Source organism: Gobius niger (genome assembly GCF_951799975.1).
Source record: "Gobius niger genome assembly, chromosome: 3".
Taxonomy (NCBI): Eukaryota; Metazoa; Chordata; class Actinopteri; order Gobiiformes; family Gobiidae; genus Gobius; species Gobius niger.
In genome coordinates, this window is record NC_136854.1 from 210,456 (window position 1) to 233,233 (window position 22,778).

The 22,778-nt window shown below is 43.2% G+C and overlaps 2 protein-coding genes across 2 annotated transcripts in view; both read right to left on the reverse strand.

Moving 5' to 3' along the window:
• Positions 1-8,666, reverse strand: LOC306960545 (stonustoxin subunit beta-like; the record flags this gene model as incomplete). The annotated part of the gene is made up of 2 exons (XM_079552978.1): positions 1-527; positions 8,645-8,666. 2 exons carry the CDS (start codon positions 8,664-8,666, stop codon positions 1-3), a joined length of 549 nt encoding a protein of 182 aa, XP_079409104.1.
• Positions 8,667-8,915: 249 nt separating this feature from the next.
• Positions 8,916-22,778, reverse strand: part of LOC306960546 (NLR family CARD domain-containing protein 3-like) — a gene marked incomplete at both ends in the record, with an annotated part of 36,705 nt that continues 22,842 nt past the window's right edge. The window contains 6 exons of the mRNA XM_079552979.1: positions 8,916-8,986; positions 11,366-11,445; positions 12,764-12,937; positions 14,815-14,975; positions 20,834-20,882; positions 20,947-22,717. Coding sequence (XP_079409105.1) covers positions 8,916-8,986; positions 11,366-11,445; positions 12,764-12,937; positions 14,815-14,975; positions 20,834-20,882; positions 20,947-22,717 — 2,306 coding nt within the window. The remainder of the gene's footprint in view (positions 8,987-11,365; positions 11,446-12,763; positions 12,938-14,814; positions 14,976-20,833; positions 20,883-20,946; positions 22,718-22,778) is intronic.

A 22,778-nucleotide genomic window follows, 5' to 3' on the forward strand; every position in this document is an offset into this window, starting at 1 on the left:
TCAGTCTGACAGAGACACTGAGGAGTTGTAATTATAGAGCCTAAACCCAGGGATCAGGGTGTGAGTGAAGGTGGTGTTGAAGGTGTGGAGGTGGATCAGTTCCTCAGAGGAGACTGTGTAGAAGGACAGAGAGCCAGCAGCACAGTCCACATACACCCCTACTGTCCCAGAGGAGGAGCAGGGCTGAGGGAGGGGGGTTTGATTGTTTTCATGCCAAACAGAGAAACCATGTTTAGAGCAGATCAGACTCCAGGACTGATCATTGTGTCCAAACCCACTGTCATTACCTCCTTTCCTCCTGATTCTTCTGTAAGACACTGATATATAAACCCTCCCTCTCCACTGGACCTCCCAGTAACAGCGCCCAGTCAGACCAGAGTCACACAGAACCTGTTCCCAGTGCTCAAATCTGTCCTGATGATCTGGATACGGCTGATCTTTTCTCACACATGTGGCCTTCTTGTTGTTGTCAGACAGTTTGAGGTTCCTCTGAGCTGTGTTTGGATCCAGAGAGAGTTCAGTGAAATCTGACGGAGAGAAAACACAGCAGCAGTTAGTCCCTGTTCACTCTTTAGAGGAGAACGACATTTATATTGGTTTGAAATGGACTCAAAGATTCAAATATAAATATATCAACAAATACATGATCGATTTAATTATATTTTCACTGAAGAATGAAAAAATGAGGAAACTGCACATTTTTAAGCCACAGTTTATAACATTTCACCCCGACAATAGAATAAAACAGGAGCTTTAATGATTGTTTCTGTAAAAATGCTTCTGTTCCAAAGGCTTCACAGGATCGTCTGAGTGAAGCTGAGCTCATTTATTTATGTTTCAGTTTAGTTTCTCTTGTGACGTAGCCACACATAACCTGGAATGTTCTGAAGTCACATTTAACAAACATTTTCTTTCATATTAAAACTTGAATTCTTGTTTGTGTCGCGCTGTCGCAGATAAAGAAACATAATGAACATTTACATTTAAACTCTTAGAAAGTGCTTTATCAGGAACAAAACACGTCTCAGACTCATGAAGGTGTAACTTTAGTTTAGTTCCTGTAAATTACTGATTTAAGAATATTTAAAGACTTGTTTCTTTTCTAAATAAGAAATGTATTTTTCGTTCTAATTCTCAAACGACTTTCTTCAAGTTCAAACGTGTTGGGCTGTGTGACAGTGGGCGGGGCTGTGTGACAGTGGGCGGGGCTGTGTGTGAGTGGGCGGGGCTGTGTGACAGTGGGCGGGGCTGTGTGACAGTGGGCGGGGCTGTGTGACAGTGGGCGGGGCTGTGTGACAGTGGGCGGGGCTTTGTGACAGTGGGCGGGGCTGTGTGTGAGTGGGCGGGGCTGTGTGTCAGTGGGCGGGGCTGTGTGACAGTGGGCGGGGCTGTGTGTCAGTGGGCGGGGCTGTGTGTCAGTGGGCGGGGCTGTGTGATAGTGGGCGGGGCTGTGTGAGGACTGATAAAGTCTCAGGTTAAACCTTTGTGTCGGCCTTCAGTTTTCTTTCTGTCGCCCCCTAGTGTACACAAATGGACAGAATCTCAGGAATCACTTCTCACCTTCTCAAAACTCCCAAACATGTGATTTATTTGGGAGTTTTAACCCTTTATTTGCCAGATTCAAACCAAACCTTTGAAGTTTGTCACTAACAACATAAAAACCTGCTTCTCTTTATAATAATGAAGAGTTCAGAGCTGGGACTGATGTGGTGTTTAGAGCCTTGGACGTGTCAAAGATCAGCAAAAAATGGATTTGAAGCATTTGTAGTTTTTCTGTCGTGGACGATTCTTTATGTCCAGTTGTTCATTATAAAAACATTCATGACTTCCTTTGTCTTTGCTCCCCTGTCGCCGTATAAAAGTCATATATTTGATCATTTCATTTTGCAGAACAAGAGTCAGGTTTGACATTTGTCCTGTATTTCTTCAGTTTGGACCTTGTTCCTGTCGTCCAGATGAATGAAATCATGTTATTTTCCCATTAGGATATAATGGAGCCATGGCAGAACCTGGACTTTTCTCACATCAAACTTCACATTTTAAATCTCACTGTAATACAGGAAAAAAGTCTCATATCTGTGATGTCAGCGTTTCATTTGGAAGAAAAGGAGTTGAATTTGACATTTTCACTGCATTTCAGAACTTTCCACTTTTCTAACATTGTAACAGATGCATGTGTTTACAGTCAGTTTATACTGAAGCTGTGGCCCAGGGGAAACTACAGGTGTTGCGGCGATCTGCCCCCTCCTCGTCTGAGGCCAGGTGGAACCAATTTGCAATCAGGTGCACACACCTGGACTGTTCATAATGACCCTCATTCACTCCACTGTCCTGCACCGGGAGCAGGCCAACACCACGGCCGGAGCAGGAAAGCTCCTAGAACTCAACAAAAGACTCCAAATAAACACAAACGCTGAGCGGGACTGGACTCACTTAAAGACCTGAAGAGACTGCCGGTAAGCGCCAGCGCGTGCTTCTGTTGTGTTAATGCTGTGTTCAGTGGTATTTTGTAAATATTGATTTCTATGTGGAAAGGGGTTTACATGGGTTTAATGTATAGTTCTTAGCAATTCATCACTGCATTTAACTAAACTTTGGTAAACTTGTTAACAGCATAAATAACGTAGCGTTTATAATGTGCTGTGTAAAAGGTTAATTCATAGTTGCAAGTGCAAAAGTTAAAATCCTTAAAGGCTTAAAAACATTTATAAAAGTCAAAGGGTAAAATGTGCTAAATTCATAAATATTCATCCGTAATCCACATATAAAACGCTGTGAACTCCATGATTTAAAATGCATGGTTAAAAGATTTTGTACTGAATACTTACCTGGGTTTGTATTTTTACTTATTGGGAATTTCTTTTCTGTTTCCACTAAGTTTTTTTAATATTGAAATCAACAAATGAAGTCAATAAAAGGAGAAAGACAACTTCCTGGCTCTAGAATAAATTCCTGTACCTAACTTCAGTAGTGAGCCCATCTCACGTCAGGTGTAGGAACCCGCCCGTTAAAAGGCTAGAAAAACCTGACAACAGGATTTGTTTGTCTTTATGTTTTATGTAAACTATATGAATATTATTAATATGAACAAGTGATTTATCAACAGTAATGTTGAGTGTGAAGAAACAGCTCAGTGGGAGCGTCACAATCAGGGGTTTAGAAGCAGAAAAGTCTCTGTTGAAAACGAGGCCCAGGTTTGTAAACCTGAGGAAACACGAGAATAAATCCAGACTGAGGTCTTTGTCCAGGTTATTTTGTGTGTTCAGGTCACTTTCAGCTGATAATTACTATTACTGAACAAAAAAACTCAAAAATGAGGTTAAGCTCCACCCACTGGTTATCACAGAAACACAGAGGGCCAGATCTTGTGGTTCACAGTGCAGGCTGTAGAGCAGACGGGTGGAGCTCCTTGTAATCTTCAGTGTCATACCTGGTGCAAAAAGAGGGCAGGACATGATGTAGCTCGCACTGTAAATTTAGATTAAATAAATAAAAGTGTTCGTCCGCTGCTGCAGATCCAGGATGAGCGGGCGGGACAGAGGCAGCCTCGCGCTGGACACCGTTCGAATCCGCAAAGTTACAAAATGTAGGATTTAATTGATCAGAAACTGTCATATCGGCTGTGGAGGAGTTGCAGAGTTGCAGATTTATGCAGCAGCTGCAAGAAAACTGTAGCTTATTGGAACATTTGAGCTACAGCTGCAGGATTCAGGAGCGGCTGAATTGTAAAAATAAAAGGTTGCTCTGCCCCTGTTTGTGAAATGCACTTCTTTCTTTTGGACTGAGCTGCACAGGAGGAGCAACAATGTAAAAGGAACCATGAGGCTTATTACAACGACCAGCGCTGATGCTCTTCATCCATCAGGAGGTAAACACTGACACACCATGGAGTGTGGTGTTCGATGTGGCCTTCAAGGCCACATCGATTCTAAGGAAGCAGACGAGGCAACGGGAGGTAAATAGGAACATAATGTGAAGGCTGAAAAGAAGAGAAGCGCTCCCAGTGCTGCTTGTAATGAACCAGCCTCAGTCGCCTCTTTCTCTTAAATAACGCCGTCTCTCCACATGACAGATCGAGTGTGCCACGTTGAGTTTAGATTTGAGCACGGACTGCGCCGGTCACAGGATCTGGCCCAGAGTTTACAAACTGTAGAAAATAAAACGCTGGCTTTGTTAACTGTTCACTTAAATTGATGAAATACAGATTTTCTTCCAAATGAAACCCTGATGTCACAGATTGAGTGATTTTATGTCGTATTTCAGTGAGATTTAAAAATACAAGTTTTCAGGGTAAATCCATTGGAAATGCCTTATTTCCATTATATTCAATAGAACAAATACAGTGATTTTATTCATGCACCGACAATGGGAATGCGCTCCAATCTGATGAAATACAATAAAAAATATAGCCGCAAGCGGCGATTAGCGGCCCTCGCCGACCGCCCTGCCCCCTTTGGTCTCCTTCAATCTAAATTCACGGTATTTCTCCTGCCTTTATGTTAGTTTGTTTTTTACGTTTTTTTAAGGCTCTTAGTTTTAGGATTTTTGGAATGCGCTAATGTGCCCTCCCTGTATCTGACGAAGTTTTTGTCAGAAAAAATTAATAAATAAATTGACAATACTGAGAACTGAGAACCCTACTCTTAATTTATACATTATACAGAGAAAAATGTGAACACCGTGTTCCAAATTATTATGCAAATGACATTTCTCTGATTTCCTAAATTGTCAAATCAAATGAAAGTCTTTAACTGGTAGAGGATCATTTAAATGTGGTTGAATAAATGTCCCAGTGAAAACAGTATTTATTTCAAAATAAATATAGTAAAAAACTCAAAATCCACTGTTCCAAATTATTATGCAACTCATCGTTTCAATACATTTTAAAGCTTGTAATTAACTGAAAATGGTCATTTGTTGTATTTGTAGCATTAGGAGCTCATATTTACTGAAATCAAAAGCTATTTCAATCAAAAACGTCTCAACAGGTGAAGTTATATTTTACCAGAGGACCTTCTTTGAGCAGCTTCAAAATTCTTAAATCCATTAAACTTGTGAGTTTTTGGACAGTTTCTGCTTGGATTTCTTTGCAGGATGTCAGAATAACCTCCCAGAGCTGCTGTTTGGATGAAAACTGCCTCCCACCCTCATAGAAGTTTTTCTTGAGGCTCCAAAGGTTCTCAATAGGACTGAGGTCAGGGGAGGAGGGGGTCCACATCATGAGTTTCTCTCCTTTTTTGCCCATAGCAGCCAGTGATGCAGAGGTTTTCTTTACAGCAGGACATGGTGCGTTGTCATGATGAAGATGATCTTGTTCGGGAAAACACGGCTCTTCTTTTTGTAGCATAGAAGAAAGTGGTCAGTCAGAAAGAGGTCATTTTCACACCTTCAGGGATCCTAAAGGGGCCGACCAGCTCTCTCCCCATGATTCTGACTCCGCCCCCTCCTTACTGACGTCACAGCCTTGTTGGGACATGGTGGCCATTCACCAACCATCCACTACGCCATCCATCTGACCATCCAGGGTTACACGGCCTCATCAGTGAACAAGACTGTTTGAAAATGAGTCCTCATGTATTTCTGAGCCACTGCAGCCGTTTCTGCTCATCAGCTTCAATGAACAGTTTAGGGGAGGCCGGATAGAAGGTTTATGCACAACTGCAGCCTCTGGAGGGTCCTACACTTTGATGATCGGGAGACTCCAGAGGCACCAGCAGCTTCAAATACCTGTATGCTGCTTTGTAGTAGCTGTTCTATTCATCTGATGTGTTTGTCTGGCAGAAACCGTCCTCATTGTGCCTTTATCTGCACAAAACGGAGTGTGTCTCTGAATCATCCACAAATCTCTTATCTGTACGATGATTACGCCTAATCTTTCATTTAAAAATGTTCGAAGGTTTTTATACCTAGACCAAGGCATTCAACTATTTCATGCTTTTTCATCAGCAGAAAGTCCCTTTTTCTTTCACATATTGCTTGCAAATGATGATCTGCTTAATAATGTGGAACATCCTTTCTTTTTCAGTGGTTTTTCAGTTTCCCTTAATTGGGCTTAACCTGAAAACTAATCATCCCAGGTCTCTGAGATTAATGTCAGTAATTCAAAGAGCCCGAGACACAAAACCATCCACGAGTTTCATTGAAAGGTTTTTTTTTTTACCTTTTTGACACTGAAATACAATTTGCATAATAATTTGGAGTGTGGTGTATGAATTTGTATCACGCTATATCTGCAAACTGAAGCATATTTTTTAAATTGTACTTAGGGTTGAAAATACTTTTAGTTTGTCCAAGTACTTCCTCACTTCTCTAGATCTTCTTCACCAGGTTTTCCTCGAAAAAGCACATGTTGCTGAATTATGGAGTTTAACATTTTTCCATCAGAATAAAATGGGACATTCTGGTCATCACTACGGCAACACCGTGAAAAATATGGCATAGGTGTGATTGACTTTTCTGATCGGAGCGACCAAATAGAATTTTGTGCCAAATTATTTTAATTTTCGTGAAACTAAAATTTGCACTCACCATATAATTCCTATAGGGGGCGCTATCGCGCCAAATTTGAATTTTGCCTAATGAGAGTGTTTAGGACTGTGACTTTAACACCTGACAAAAAAATGATCAAAATCGGGCTTCATATGTGCGAATGGGAGCCATTTATTGTTTGCGATTAATTGCAAAATACTTCGTCCAGTTTGCGGCTTCACTGCATAAAAACCGTAAAAGTTAGAAAAATAATTTGGATAACTTTTAAAGTTCTACTTCTCAAGAATATTTTCCACCCAAAATTAGCTTGTTCCGATAAACGTTCAAGGAGGAGATAGATTTTGTACGAAGTGAAAAATAGAGGCGTATTCCCGCTTCGTGGGCTGTCATCCAAAATGGCCGACATCCAATATGGCCGACGGCGTTGCCGTAATAATATTTTTTGCTCAACTTGTCATGATGCACGTCTGTACCGATTTTTAGGATTCTACGACTAATTTCATTTTTGCCCACGTCCTATCCTGCAATATGACCTGTCGCCCATTGACTTTTATGGGCTCTGTACAATTACAATGTTGATTTTTGCATTATATATGTATGTGCACGGGACGTGCACGACAAGCAGAGTGCATTAGTGAGTGTTTGAGAGGAGGGGAGCGCTTCGCGCTCATTTTTTCTGTGCGCTCCGCGCACTTGGGGTGAGTGCGCTCCGCTTCGCTCCGCGCACTGTCCAATTACAATGTTTGTTTTCTGATACATGTGCACGTGCACGGAACGTGCACGTCGAGAGGAGTGCGTTAGTACATGTTTGATAGGAGGCGAGCGCTTCGCGCTCGTTTTGTGCGCTCCGCGCACTTTGGGGGATTGCGCTCCGCTTCGCTCCGCGCACTCTACGCGATTACAAGAGGCCCTTCGCCAGCCCTGATGGCGCTCGGGCCTAATGAATTTCACTCCTTTTCTTCCAAATGAAATGCTGACACTGTAAAAAGTGAAGTTTTAAACGGCTCTGGAAGAGCGAAAAAAACATGTATAATGGAAGACAATGGGGCTGTTTCAGCCGCTGCCATTTTCACATAAAGAATCGTCCACGACAGAAAAACTGTAAATGCATCAAAACATTTTTTTTGCTGATCTTTGACACGTCCAAGGCTCTAAACACCACATCAGTCCCAGCTCTGAACTCTTCATTATTATAAAGAGAATCAGGTTTTTATGTTGTTTGTGACAAACTTCAAAGTTTTTTGTTTTAAAACTGGCAAACAAAGGAGGCAAAAACATGTTTGGCAGTTTTGAGAAGGTGAGAAATGATTCGTGAGATTTAAAAAAAAAGAAAGTATGAGGTTTTCTGAGCAGTTTGAAAAGCGTGTATATTTGTGTACACTAGGGGGCGACAGGGAAATGCAGATTTACCAAATAAAAGGCATGAGAGAAAAACACTGGATTCTGACAATTTGGCTCAAAATAACATTTTCTGCAGAAAATCCAGTTCTTTAAAAGCAACACAGACAAAATGGTCAAGAAATGAAAAAACTAAATCTTGTAAAATGTTCAAAAATGTACACAGGACGACATACATAAGTGCATAGATATAATAAAGGCTAGATGTCTGGCACGCGCTGCTGACCAATGGAGGGCCACGTCCGTACACGGCGGCCATCTTGCCACAGGGATCTCCCTCACTCCTAACATTGTGTTTTATGGTTCATGTACTTTGTAAATAGCCATAACTTGATGCATGCAAATCGTTCAGGATGTCCCAAAACAGCGTAACAGAAAGAACACAGGCCGCAGCAGCGCCACCTGCTGAAACCTGCAGGATTCACACTTAAGCAGCGATAAGAGAGAAAGGACATTATTCCCTCCTGAGCTGTGAGGATCCACATCAGGGCTCAGTTTTGTGACGCGCAAGGAGGCTATTGTGACAGATACACTGAGATCCAGTGTTGCATTTCTAGTGCATTTATTGCATAAAAAAAAGGACTAAGCTATAACAGCGCATTAAAATGAATATGACAAAATGATGCAACCCAGAAGGGATAAACGGACAAAAAATGACTAATGGAATGGGTGCAGTGCGGTCAACAAAAATTGTGGCTACCCAGACTAGACCTCTCTCATCCGGACCCCAGGTGAGTGTGCGTTTTTACACACTCACACTTCCGCGTGCACACGCCCATGCCCACGTGAGGACCCCGCCTCAGAAGCACACACACAAGCGCACCGTGCACACACTCAGACACAGATGCGTCTCCTACAATGAGTGAGCGCTCATAATCCATAAACAATCTTTGATATTCCCCTGGCTGCAGAGTAAACAACAGCACGTTTGCTCCGCCTCCTCCGTGGGTCTGTCGCCAAAGACGTCTTTCTTATGTCATTGACCTGTTTTGCTCAAGTTCCCTCTTCAGTCCTGGTGAAGACCTGGGTTAGAGGTCTGCACGGGACAGTCCTGCGCCCACCCACACCCGCATGGTGCAGTACCGCTCCTGCCCGCATCCTGCAAAGGATTGTAATGTTCATTCCCGCTCACACAAATCCCACAAGATGTGGATGTTTGCACTGCAGGAGTCCTGACCAGTGCAGGAAGACGTGGACAAGACCTGCTCCACACACCGGGTTAGAGGCGGAACACAGACGTCTCGCTCCGCCGTGCTCTCCCCGACTCATTGGGCTCATTGCCAAATCAAGCTACACAAAAAGTACAGTGCCTCTCGAAAGTATTCATACACCTTGAACTTTTGCACATTTTGTCATGTTTACAACCCTAAACATGAAGATTTTATTTAGATTTTTTTACTGAACGTTCACACACAAGTAACAGACAACTGTGCAGTGAAAGCAAAATGATACATGATTCTGTTATTTTTCAAAAAATAGAAAAGTGAAAAGTGGGGCGTGCATAAGTATTCATACAGATGAATGAATACTTTGTGGAACCCCCTTTTACTGCAATAACAGCACAAGTCTTTTGGGGTCTGACTCTACAAGATTTGCACATGTAGAGACTGACATTTTAGCCCATTCCTCTTTACAAAACAACTCCAGCTCTGTCACATTAGAAGGAGAGCGTTTGTGAACAGCAGTTTTCAGATTATTCCACAGATTTTCAATAGGATTTAGGTCAGGACTTTGACTGGGCCATTCTAACACATAAATATGTTTGTCTTTAAACCATTCCATTGTAGATTTATCTTTGTGTTTAGGGTCATTGTCCTGCTGAAGGTGAATCTCCGCCCCAGCCTCAGTTCTCTTGTGACTCCAGCAGGTTTTCCTCCAAAATGTCTCTGTATTTGGCTCCATCCATCTTCATCATTCTTCTTACAGTCTCCCCAGTCCCCGCTGAGGAAAAGCAGCCCCACAGCATGATGCTCCCCCCCGTATATTTGACACTGGGGATGGTGCACTCAGGACCATGAGCAGTGTCAGGTTTGCTCCATACATAACGTTTGTCTCATCTGACCAAAGCTCCTTCTTCCACATGGAGCTGTGTCCTCCATATGACTTCTAGCAAACTTCAAACAGGATTTCTTATGGCCTCCTTTCAATAACGGCTTTCTTCTTCCACTCGTCCATGAAGGCCAGATTTGTGTAGATACGACTTATAGTTGTCCCATGTCCAGATTCCCCCAGCTCAGCGGCAGCACTTCACAGCTCCTCCAGAGTTATCTTGGGGCACTTGGTTGTATTTCTGACCAGTGTTCTCCTTGTTCGCTCTGATATTTTAGGTGGACGACCACGCCTTGGTAAGTTGGCAGTGGTGCTTTACTCTTTCCATTTCTGAATGATGGATTGAACAGTTGCTCCGGGAGATGTTTAAATCTTGGGAAATCTTTGTATAACTTAACGCTGCTTTAAACTTCTCCACAGCTTTATCCCTGACCTCTCTGGTGCTCCTTGACCTTCATGATGTTGTTTAGTGACCAACACACTCCGACCACAGCTCTGAGGGCCTAAAAGAACAGCTGAAATTATACTGAGAGTAGATTACACACAGGTGACCTCTATTTAACCGTTAGGCCAAGGTGTGAACATTCTGGAGTCATGAGGAATGTTTTAAAGGTGATTTAATGCACTCAGAAAATGCTGTATGAATACTTATGCACGCCCCACTTTTCACTTTTCTATTTTTTGAAAAATAACAGAATCATGTATCATTTTGCTTTCACTTCACAGTCGTCTGTTACTTGTGTGTGAACGTTCAGTAAAAAAATCTAAATAAAATCTTTTAGGTTACGTTTAGGGTTGTAAACATGACAAAATGTGCAAAAGCTCAAGGTGTATGAATACTTTCGAGAGGCTCTGTATGTAGACCAGCTCTGCATCGGGCCTGTCCATATAGCCTAGTGTAGAATAGCAAAGGTTGTTCACGGTCTATGGGACAGTCCCACCAGTTCAACCCCAAACTAAGTTATGCTCCTGTCACTGTGTAACACGGGCAAACGCAGACTGAAGCTACCAAGACAAACACAGCAACAAACGCACGGCTCCTCTTGTTTAACATGTACACGCTTCCATTAGGTCAATTAATATCCAGTAACAAAGTACCTGACAATACTCAGATCTATGTTTTACTAACAGCAGGAGAACATGGGCCTGCAGATACACTGTCACTGTATCAAACACATTAGTGTGTGGATGCAAAGTAACTTCCTCCAGTTAAATACAGATAAAACTGAGTCTTTGGCACAGAAACACAGAGAGGTTTGTCACTGGTCATCTTGAAGCTCTTTCACGAGAACCTAAAAATCAAGTTAGAAATCTAGGAGTAATCAGGGACTCAGACCTGAATTTTGTAATGGGGTGGCAGGAACTGGCTCCCAAACATCAGGAGGAACGACCGCAGGAGGAGGAAAAGCTGCCTGAACAACTTCAGCACCTGAGGAGCGACGGCAGGTGCTGACAGTAAGAAGTGTGTCTTTCCCGCACTTCTTACTGTCCCTGAATGCATCTCTCATGCTGCCTCCCACAACAACAACACATGATTACAGCAGCTACACTATGGAGAAGTTAAGGCTTATTTACAGCTTTAGATGTGTGTGAAACAAGCGGCGATGGGCGCGGGGCAGGTGAAGACAGGCCTGCTGTTGTGGACTCTGGTAAAGAAGTTTTTCCAAATGGAGCAAATGTCACGGCGAGTGAGGATCATGGATAAAGAGGTCAAGACAGATACGACAGATCCCCAGAGGATGTAGTGTGTTTATGCTTATTCTGAGGAGTAAAGTCTGGCTGAATGTGACATGTTGCCCTGACTCATTTGATATGAAGTGTATGTGTTTGTTTCTATGTGTTTGTCTTGATAGATCGAGTCTGTGTTTGACCGTGTTTCGCAGTGACAGGAGCCGATAACTGTTTCTATCAGTTTTAAGGTTGAACACAGCGATTCTGCAGTACGAATGAATAAATGAAATGAAATGAAAAATGGTTTAGTTTGCGCAACAGAAGTTTATCATCCCACCAGCCCGCTCCCACAATGTGCTGCCCCGCCCCCCTCCCACTATGAGCTTTTAGAATGTCCCGTGCTGCACTCTTTTGTGTTGGGTCCTGAAATCAACTCCAACCTGGGTTACAACCGGTTTAGTCAAAGTCCTGGTTTAGTCCTGCCTCAGACCGGCTCGGGCATCTCTAATTACAAAAGTTTATTAAGTTATAGTTTTACTTCTACATTTGAGCTGAAGCGGGTTAAGAGTCAGACTTACATCTGCAGTTCATCCATTGTTCTCCAGCAGGACTCAGTCTGAAACAGACACAGACTCAGAGCCACAGTTTGTTTGTGTCGACTGTAATAACTGTGTAATAACTGTGTATTAACTGTGTAATAACTGTGTATTAACTGTGTAGTAACTGTGTAATAACTGTGTATTAACTGTGTATTAACTGTGTAGTAACTGTGTAATAACTGTGTATTAACTGTAATAACTGTAATAACTGTGTAATAACTGTGTAGTAACTGTGTAGTAACTGTGTATTAACTGTAATAACTGTAATAACTGTAATAACTGTAATAACTGTATTAACTGTGTATTAACTGTGTATTAACTGTGTAGTAACTGAGTAATAACTGATAACTGTGTAATAACTGTGTAATAACTGTGTATTAACTGTAATAACTGTGTATTAACTGTAATAACTGTGTATTAACTGTAATAACTGTGTAATAACTGTGTAATAACTGTAATAACTGTGTAATAACTGTGTAATAACTGTGTAATAACTGTGTAATAACTGTAATAACTGAGTAATAACTGTGCAATAACTGTGTAATAACTGTCCTCACCTGAGAGTGGAGAGTGAGCAGTGGGGCTCCTCTTGTAGAGCAGTCAGGAGCTTTACTCCTGTGTCTCCTGGATGGTTGACGCTGAGGTCCAGGTCTGTCAGATGGGAGGGGTTGGACCTCAGAGCTGAGGCCAGAGCAGCACAGCCTTCCTCTGAGATCAGACACCCTGACAGTCTGAACACACAGGGTTAAACAGAGTCATAGAAATGACACACTCACAGAGATGAAGAGTAAACCCTCTGACCTGAGCTGCTCCAGTTTACAGTGCGGACTCTTCAGTCCAACAGACAACATCTTCAGCCCTGAGTCCTTCAGGTCGTTCTTACTGAGGTCCAGGACTGTCAGACTAGAGGAGCTGAGGACTGAGGACAGAGCTTCACAGCTGCTCTCTGACAGGTTACAGCTGCTCAGTCTGGAGGAGACGGAACATTTACAATAAGACACAAAGTTACACAAACACAATAATAAGAACTGGATTTAAAGAGGCTGTTTGGCTTTTGCAGGTGTTTGGTCAAAGACGATGTGCACATTTTCAATCTGAACAGAAAGAGAAGCTTCTCCATTGTAAATTGGTAAATGGTAAATGGTAAATGGTCTCAACTTATATAGCGCTTTTCCACCTACATTAGGCACTCAAAGCGCTTTACAGCAAGGATCCACTCAGCCATTCATACTCTCATTCATACACCAGAGTACGCAGACACTGGGGGCAATGTGGGTGAAGTGTCTTGCCCAAGGACACAACGACAATGTGCACTTTCAGGAGGTGGGATTCGAACCCCCGACCTTCCGATCATGAGACAACCCTCCCTACCATCTGTGCCACTGTCGAGTGGCACAGATGGGAAAATTGAGTGAATAATGTTGCGTTCTTGTCAGTTAATTAATGCTTTTGCTGCCGGGCTGTTGTGACATCACTCACATACCCTCTATGACCTCAAACACATCTTGAACAATATTTAACATCTCATCGAGCAGAGTCGATCATTTAAAAGAGACAGAACATGAGGCGCTTCAACCAATGAAGAGTCAGGACACACTATCCCCGCCCACCTCCTCCTCTGATTGGTCCCTGTTCAGTCACTCTGTCTAAAGCTGGGACTGTACAATTATTTTTAATATCATTACTTTAACAACACTTGGGTTTTGATACAGATATTGTAGAAGCAGCACAGTAGAGGCGTCACAAGAGGAGCTGCAGGAAACAAGGAATGGACAAAGGAGGAAGTATCCGGACAAGACTCACAGCTAAGCCACACATGCCTTCTATTGTTCTGGCTAATGGACGTTCACTGAATAAAACTGAATAAAACAGATTAACTGCTCAGCTCTTCCCAGACGATGGTGAAAGACTGTTGCGGAGCAGAGGGAGCTGCGCAGGAGGAAGAGGAAGGAGGAGCTGACCAGTGCAGGACACCACGCTCTGAAACAGGGACACACCCAGGAGGCGCTGCACTGTTTCAGAGGATCAGAGGAGACTGAAGGCGGTTTCCTCGACCTCCACAAACATGAGGCTCAGATCGGCCACAGCGGCTCAGGACTAACACCTGAACAATATTTCATTGTACGGTTGTACAACGACAAATAAAGCACTTAATTACAAAGCCCTTTCTTTAAATGTGTATCTTTAATTTGAGCTGAAACTCTCACTTCCTTTAGCGCTGTCCCTGGACCAACAACATCAAAACATCTCTAAAAAAATATCTGATTTGTTCTGTACCTCGAGCACATAAACTTTATATTGATTCTATACTGGTATCGTTTAACAGTGAGGATCATAGTCTTTACTGTCTTTACTGGAATCAAACTGATAAAACATTGTTCAGGTACAAAACTCAGGTTTAAACACTATACGCGATATTATCCTGAGGCAGCACAGTTTCTGTGCAGTAATCTCATAAAAACAAATGATCTACTTGGTCTTAAAGAAAAAACTGGGACAGGGATATTTTAATCATGTCTTAAAACATTACAAAACAATAACAAGAATTGTGTTCATGTATTTAACAAACAATTAACATGAATTTAAAAAGAAAGATAAACCCTCTGACCTGAGCTGCTCCAGTTTACAGTGAGGACTCTTCAGTCCAACAGACAACATCTTCAGCCCTGAGTCCTTCAGGTCGTTGTTACTGAGGTCCAGGACTGTCAGACTAGAGGAGCTGAGGACTGAGGACAGAGCTTCACAGCTGCTCTCTGACAGGTTACAGCTGCTCAGTCTGGAGGAGACGGAACATTTACAATAAGACACAAAGTTACACAAACACAATAATAAGAACTGGATTTAAAGAGGCTGTTTGGCTTTTGCAGGTGTTTGGTCAAAGAGGATGTGCACATTTTAAATCTAAACAGAAAGAGAAGCTTCTACATTGTAAATTGAGTGAATAATGTTGCGTTCTTGCCAGTTAATTTAATGCTTTTGCTGCCGGGCTGTTGTGACATCACTCACATACCCTCTATGACCTCAAACACATCTTGAACAATATTTAACATCTCATCGAGCAGAGTCGATCATTTAAAAGAGACAGAACATGAGGCGCTTCAACCAATGAAGAGTCAGGACACACTATCCCCGCCCACCTCCTCCTCTGATTGGTCCCTGTTCAGTCACTCTGTCTAAAGCTGGGACTGTACAATTATTTTTAATATCATTACTTTAACAACACTTGGGTTTTGATACAGATATTGTAGAAGCAGCACAGTAGAGGCGTCACAAGAGGAGCTGCAGGAAACAAGGAATGGACAAAGGAGGAAGTATCCGGACAAGACTCACAGCTAAGCCACACATGCCTTCTATTGTTCTGGCTAATGGACGTTCACTGAATAAAACTGAATAAAACAGATTAACTGCTCAGCTCTTCCCAGACGATGGTGAAACACTGTTGCGGAGCAGAGGGAGCTGCGCAGGAGGGAGAGGAAGGAGGAACTGACCAGTGCAGGACACCACGCTCTGAAACAGGGACACACCCAGGAGGCGCTGCACTGTTTCAGAGGATCAGAGGAGACTGAAGGCGGTTTCCTCGACCTCCACAAACATGAGGCTCAGATCGGCCACAGCGGCTCAGGACTAACACCTGAACAATATTTCTTTGTACGGTTGTACAACGACAAATAAAGCACTTCATTACAATGCCCTTTCTTTAAATGTGTATCTTTAATTTGAGCTGAAACTCTCACTTCCTTTAGAGCTGTCCCTGGACCAACAGCATCAAAACATCTCTACAAATATAAGATTTTGTATATTATCGAGTACATAAACTTTATATTGATTCCAAACTGGTATCGTTTAACAGTGAAGATCATAGTCTTTACTGTCTTTACTGGAATCAAACTGATAAAACATTGTTCAGGTACAAAATTCAGGTTTAAACACTATACGCGATATTATCCTGAGGCAGCACAGTTTCTGTGCAGTAATCTCATAAAAACGTACAAATACATGATCTACTTGTTCAGAAAACTGACACTGGGATATTTTAATAAGATCTTAACCTTTACCGACCAATAACAACAGCTGTGTTCATGCATTTAGAAAATAATAAATATTAATTTAAAAAGAAAGATAAACCCTCTGACCTGAGCTGCTCCAGTTTACAGTGAGGACTCTTCAGTCCAACAGACAACATCTTCAGCCCTGAGTCCTTCAGGTCGTTGTTACTGAGGTCCAGGACTGTCAGACTAGAGGAGCTGAGGACTGAGGACAGAGCTTCACAGCTGCTCTCTGACAGGTTACAGCCGCTCAGTCTGGAGGAGACGGAACATTTACAATAAGACACAAAGTGTCACAAACACAATAATAAGAACTGGATTTAAAGAGGCTGTTAGGCTTTTGCAGGTGTTTGGTCAAAGAGGATGTGCACATTTTAAATCTAAACAGAAAGAGAAGCTTCTACATTGTAAATTGAGTGAATAATGTTGCGTTCTTGTCAGTTAATTAATGTTTTTGCTGCCGGGCTGTTGTGACATCACTCACATACCCTCTATGACCTCAAACACATCTTGAACAATATTTCACTATCTACTTTCTAGTTGGTTAAAAATGCCACATTGATCTAACAAGTCCAGTGGTTTCCTTCCTGGGGCTCAGGAGGAACATGAGGAGCATCTCATAAGCTCCAGCAGCTGTGCTCAGAACAGCCACTGGAGAAGATTCAAAGACTAATCAAAGCTGTGCAAGTGGCTGCATGATTTTGACACAAAATAAACAAAAAAAAAAGACAATTGGGATTCTTCTGACAAATATTGCGATTGGATTTGCAGTTTTAATATTTTATATATAGCCTTTGTTTTATGTTTCATGTATTTGAGCATTGAGCATAAACTTCTAAATCTGCTGTTAAAAGTCACTGTGCTCAGTTATTACCTTTCAGCAATGTGTGAAATACGTGAGGGGTGCAGGTGGGTCCGACCCTCCTGATTGACCCATCAGACCAATGGGGCCTGATCTTCAGGGCGAAGGCTGGGCGTTGGTTGGCCATGAGCTGGGGTCGGTGTGATTGGTTGTACAAGATGTGTATGTGTCCTTTTCGTCTTCGGTGTATTTCATGGTTATATAGGCTTTAACATAAATTCAGTTAAGCCCAAAGCACACTGAGACGCTTTGACGAAAGAGCCGTCTCCTTTATTTTCTACAACAGAAGGCACACTGAGGCTGCAGTGATGCTCAGCGTTGATAGACCCCATGTCGGCATTCAGTTCTGCTGAATCCAGATGTAACACCACGGAGGAAAACACATGCTTTTAACCTTCCTGAAGAGGCACATAGTGGCAGACAAAGAGCGCGCTGTAATCTTTGCTGGGAGGGATGAGAAAAAGCACGGAGACAAACCATCCCCAGGGCTCATGCTTCAGGTGAAGCATGTTCAACTCGTGTCTGTTGCCAACTCAAACCTGCAAAGAAGAGCCCCGCTTGCTCTCTCTTACAACACGGACATGGGTATGTTCTTTTCTTATGATAAATGTATAAATCACGTGTGTGAAGCCCTGCACAGTTTGAGAAAAGCCTCTGAAGTGCCGTGATGCGGCGCGCTCCAGTGTGTGTTGAAACCCCACATGGACGATGTGCATCGCTGGGTTCTGGTGCGCGTTAGCCTTTAGGCTAGTATTATCGCACCGTACGAAGAAATACTGTGCTTCAGAGGAGGCTCTGCTGAGGCTGCTGCCAGTGGTCAAAGCCTCCAACAAACTCTGTGAGTGAGGTCTATGTAAGTATGAACCTTCGAAACTTAAAACAATGTGTTCTCTCCAGACTGAGCAGCTGTAACCTGTCAGAGAGCAGCTGTGAAGCTCTGTTCTCAGCAATCATGTCTCAGTCCCGAATTATTATCTTGGAAATAAACTCTAGTTCTCAACAAATGCGCTGTGAGTCGATAGACCTGACATTTATTCAGTTGTTTGCTTGCATTGTAATAACGCACAACATTGCAAAGGCTATGGTGAGAAAATGTATATCTGTATTGTGTAACAATTTGGAGATGGGGACCCCGGGTATTTCGCACACTGCATTTCAGTTTCATCAACAACAAGATACAAATCTGCAAGCAAGTTCTAATTAGTTCTAATCATTCTCTTAAAAAAAACAAACATGGCGCTCTTTCCCTTCCTGTTCAATGACATAAAAGCTTTTTCTGAATCAAAAGCTACAAAATGCTGTTTGTTTTAATATTGAGGGGCTCTTGATGCCTCTTCAGTGCTTCAGAAGAAGAAATGTGTCTCAAATATCTTCAGCTCATAAGCTGCTGCTTGGTTTACTTTAAAAAGCTGCTTCTTCAGGACCATTATAGACTCTGCAGTAAAAAAAAAATCCACTGAATCTCCACAAAAACACGGCAAAGACATACACAAGCATCCAGAAAAACAATGTGGAGCACTGAAACCACATATGCAGTTCGCAGAAAAAGGCAAAGAATGCAGCTGTACCAAGAGAGAGGGAGGTTCTGCCTGTTTACATGCTACCATGACGCATATTATATAATATCATATTATAACACATTGCTCAGGTACAAAATTCAGGTTTCAACACGACCTGAGCAGTCTGTGTTTTTTTTTCTGAAGGCAGCACAGCTTCTGTACAGTAATCTCATAAAAACTTACAAATACATGCTCTACAAACACATGATCTTCAAAAAATATTAAAGAGCTGGGACAGGGATATTTTAATCATGTCTTAAAACCTTACAAACCAAAAACAATAACTGTGTTCATTTATTTATCAAATAATACACATTAATTTAAAGAGAAAGATAAACCCTCTGACCTGAGCTGCTCCAGTTTACAGTGAGGACTCTTCAGTCCAACAGACAACATCTTCAGCCCTGAGTCCTTCAGGTCGTTGTTACTGAGGTCCAGGACTGTCAGACTAGAGGAGCTGAGGACTGAGGACAGAGCTTCACAGCTGCTCTCTGACAGGTTACAGCTGCTCAGTCTGGAGGAGACGGAACATTTACAATAAGACACAAAGTTACACAAACACAATAATAAGAACTGGATTTAAAGAGGCTGTTTTTACAGGTGTTTAAATCTAAACAGAAAGAGAAGCTTCTACATTTCAAATTGAGTGAATAACGTTGCTTCTTCCCACTCAATTTAATGTTTTTCCTGCTGGGCTGTTGCTGTTGTGACATCACTCACATACCCTCTATAACCTCAAACACATCCTGAACAATATTTTACATGTAGTTGGTTAAAAAATGCCACATTGATCTAACATGTCCAGTGGTTTCCTTCCTGGGGCTCAGGAGGAACATGAGGAGCGTCTCATCAGCTCCAGCAGCAGAACAGACACTGGAGAAGATTCAAAGACTATTCAAAGATGTGCAAGTGGCTCAAAGAACAACTTCAGCAAGTTCTAAATTCACTTTGTTTCTATTTAGAGCTTGTTGTTCTGACTCTGAGCTTTAGGAGCAGCCAATCAGAGTCACAGCTGCTGTGGTCGTGCTCTTTGTCACTTCCTGAAACACTGAAGACGATGGTCACACCGGCGTTACTTCAGCTCCTGTTCAGGCTGTTTTTGATGAAGGAACAACTTTGTAACAAGTTTAACTCGACCTGCACAATTTGGATGAACAATAATTGTGATTTTCCAGACTGATATTGTGACTGATGTGTGGTTTTAATATTTTGTATATCGCCTGTGTTTAATTTTCATGTGTCTGAGCATAAACTTCTAAACTGCTGTTAAACATCACGGTGCTCAGTTATTACATTTCAGCTTCATCAGCAACAAGACACAAATCTCCAAAAGCAAAGAGGCAAGAGTCTGAAGAGAGAACATAGTTAGTTCTAATCATTCTCACATTAACATAGCTCTCTCTTCCTTCCTGTTCAGTGGCATAAATACAATCTCTGAATCAAAAGCTGCAAAACGCTGTTGGTTTTCTCATATTTACATGAAAAACCTGCAGTGAAGATGTTCCAGTTGGACGAGGCTAAATACAGTGATACGAGCGTACGGTGATGAACGGAGGAGTTTGTCTGTTTTGAACCACCTCGACCTGCTCCCTGAGGAAATGATGATTCTGTGACTCAGTCCGACTCTCAGGTCGTGAGACTTTGTTTGTTTCGTGATAATAGTTTGCAGTTCGCTCTGCCCGAGACACAGGCGGAGTTTCTTTACAGCGACTGCAGAGACAAACATGATTCTCCTGAAGACACTTTTCATTGACCAACAGCCAAAGGCAGCGAGGCTCCATCATTCTGATTGGAGAACACGTCTGTCACTCAAACTGTGGAGGACAAGGCCTAAAAAAACAAACCCTCAGCCCTTGAGGTCTCGTTACAGCAGCAGCTCAAACCTCAGTTTCAATGTGATGAAGGAAAATCCTGCAGCTCCAGGTTTAAAGCTCTAAAAGTGTTTTTACTGCCTTTGACTGGAATCAAATTTATAAAACATTGTTCAGATACAAAACTCAGGCATAAGAGGTATAAGAAAAAGAAAGATAAACCCTCTGACCTGAGCTGCTCCAGTTTACAGTGAGGACTCTTCAGTCCAACAGACAACATCTTCAGCCCTGAGTCCTTCAGGTCGTTCTTACTGAGGTCCAGGACTGTCACACTAGAGGAGCTGAGGACTGAGGACAGAGCTTCACAGCTGCTCTTTGACAGGTTACAGCTGCTCAGTCTGGAGAGAACACACTGTTTTAGGAGACGTTTAGAAGGTTCATACTTACATAGACCTCACTCACAGAGCTTTGTTGGAGTATTTGACCACTGGCAGCAGCCTCAGCAGAGCCTCCTCTGAAGCACAGTATTTCTTCAGCTCAAACTGCTCCAGAGCTTCTTCTGATGACAGTAAGATGAAGGCCAGAGCTGACCACTGAGCAGGAGACAGTCCACCTTCAGACAGACGTCCTGAGCTCAGGTACTGTTGGACCTGCTCCACCAGAGAACCATCATTCAGTTCATTCAGACAGTGGAGCAGGTTGATGCTTCTCTCTGCAGACACTTCCTCACTCAGCTTCTGCTTGATGTACTCAGCTGTTTTCTGATTGGTCTGGGAGCTACTTCCTGTCTGTGTCAGCAGACCTTGGAGAAGGCTCTGATTGGTCGGCAGTGAAAGACCCAGGAGGAAGCGCAGGAACAAGTCCAGGTGTCCGTTTGGACTCTGTAAGGCCTGGTCCACAGCCGTCTGGTGCAGATGTTTCAGTTTAGGTTTGACTCTGAGCAGAGTGAACTTCTGTGTTTTTGTGGAGAGCAGGTTGACTCCAGTGTGGACGAAGATCTGATGGACGTGAAGAGCAGCCAGAAACTCCAGCACACTCAGATGGATGAAGCAGTAGACGTTGTCCTCGTACAGGCCTGGCTCCTCTCTAAAGACCTGTGTGAAGACTCCGGAGTACACTGAGGCGGCTGCAGCGTCCAGCCCACACTCGCTCAGGTCACTCTCGTAGAAGATCAGGTTTCCTTTCTGCAGCTGCTCAAAGGCCAGTTTTCCCAGAGACTGCACCATCTTCCTGGTCTCTGGACTCCAGTGTGGGTCTGTCTCAGATCCTCCTTCATACTTGATGTTCTTGACTTTGGCCTGAACCACCAGGAAGTGGATGTACATCTGAGTCAGGGTCTTGGGCAGCTCTGCTCTCTCTCTGGTCTTCAGCACATGCTCCAGGACTGTGGAGAGGATCCAGCAGAAGACTGGCATGAAGCACATGATGTGGAGGCTTCGGGACGTCTTGATGTGGGAGATGATTGTGTGGGCCTCGTCTCTGAACCTGTTCCTGAAGTACAGCTCCTTCTGTGGGTCGCTGAACCCTCGCACCTCTGTCACCATGGAGACGCACTCAGCAGGGATCTGATTGGCCGCCGCGGGGCGTGTGGTTATCCAGAGGCGAGCGGAGGGAAGCAGGTCCCCCCTGATGAGGTTCACCAGCAGCTCCTCCACTGAGGCGCTCTCCGTGTCCGTCAGGATCCGGGTCCGGCTGAAGTCCAGAGAAAGTCTACACTCGTCCAGACCGTCCAAGATGAAGAGCACCTTGAGCTGCTGGAAGCTGCTGAGGCCTTTGGTTTCTTTGAAGAAGCGGTGCACGAGTCCCACTAAGCTGAACTCTGAGCCTCGGAGCACATTGAGCGCTCTGAAAGTGAAGGGGAACAGCAGCTGGACGTCCTGGTTGGCGTTGCCTTCAGCCCAGTCCAGACTGAACTTCTGAGTCAGAACTGTTTTCCCCACACCAGCCACGCCCAACGTCAGCACCGTTCTGATTGGCTCTCCTGTCTCTGTGGTGCCTCTGAAAATGTCCTGGCATTGGACGGTTGTCTCTCGGGCTGATTTCCTGGTGTATTTCTCCATCTGTCCGACCTCATGCTCCTCCTCCTGCTCTGGGTCTGTGACGGTGATGTACAGCTCGGAGAAGCCATCATGAAACTTCCTTCTGGGGGCTTTTTTGCAGAGACTCTCCTTCAGGAACTTAAACCTGGACTTCAGTGTTGGTTTGAGGAGATCCTGACACTTTCTGATCATCGCTGTGAACAAACAGAAACAAGATAAGAGAAGTAAGTGTCTTTACACTGGAGCAGATATTTA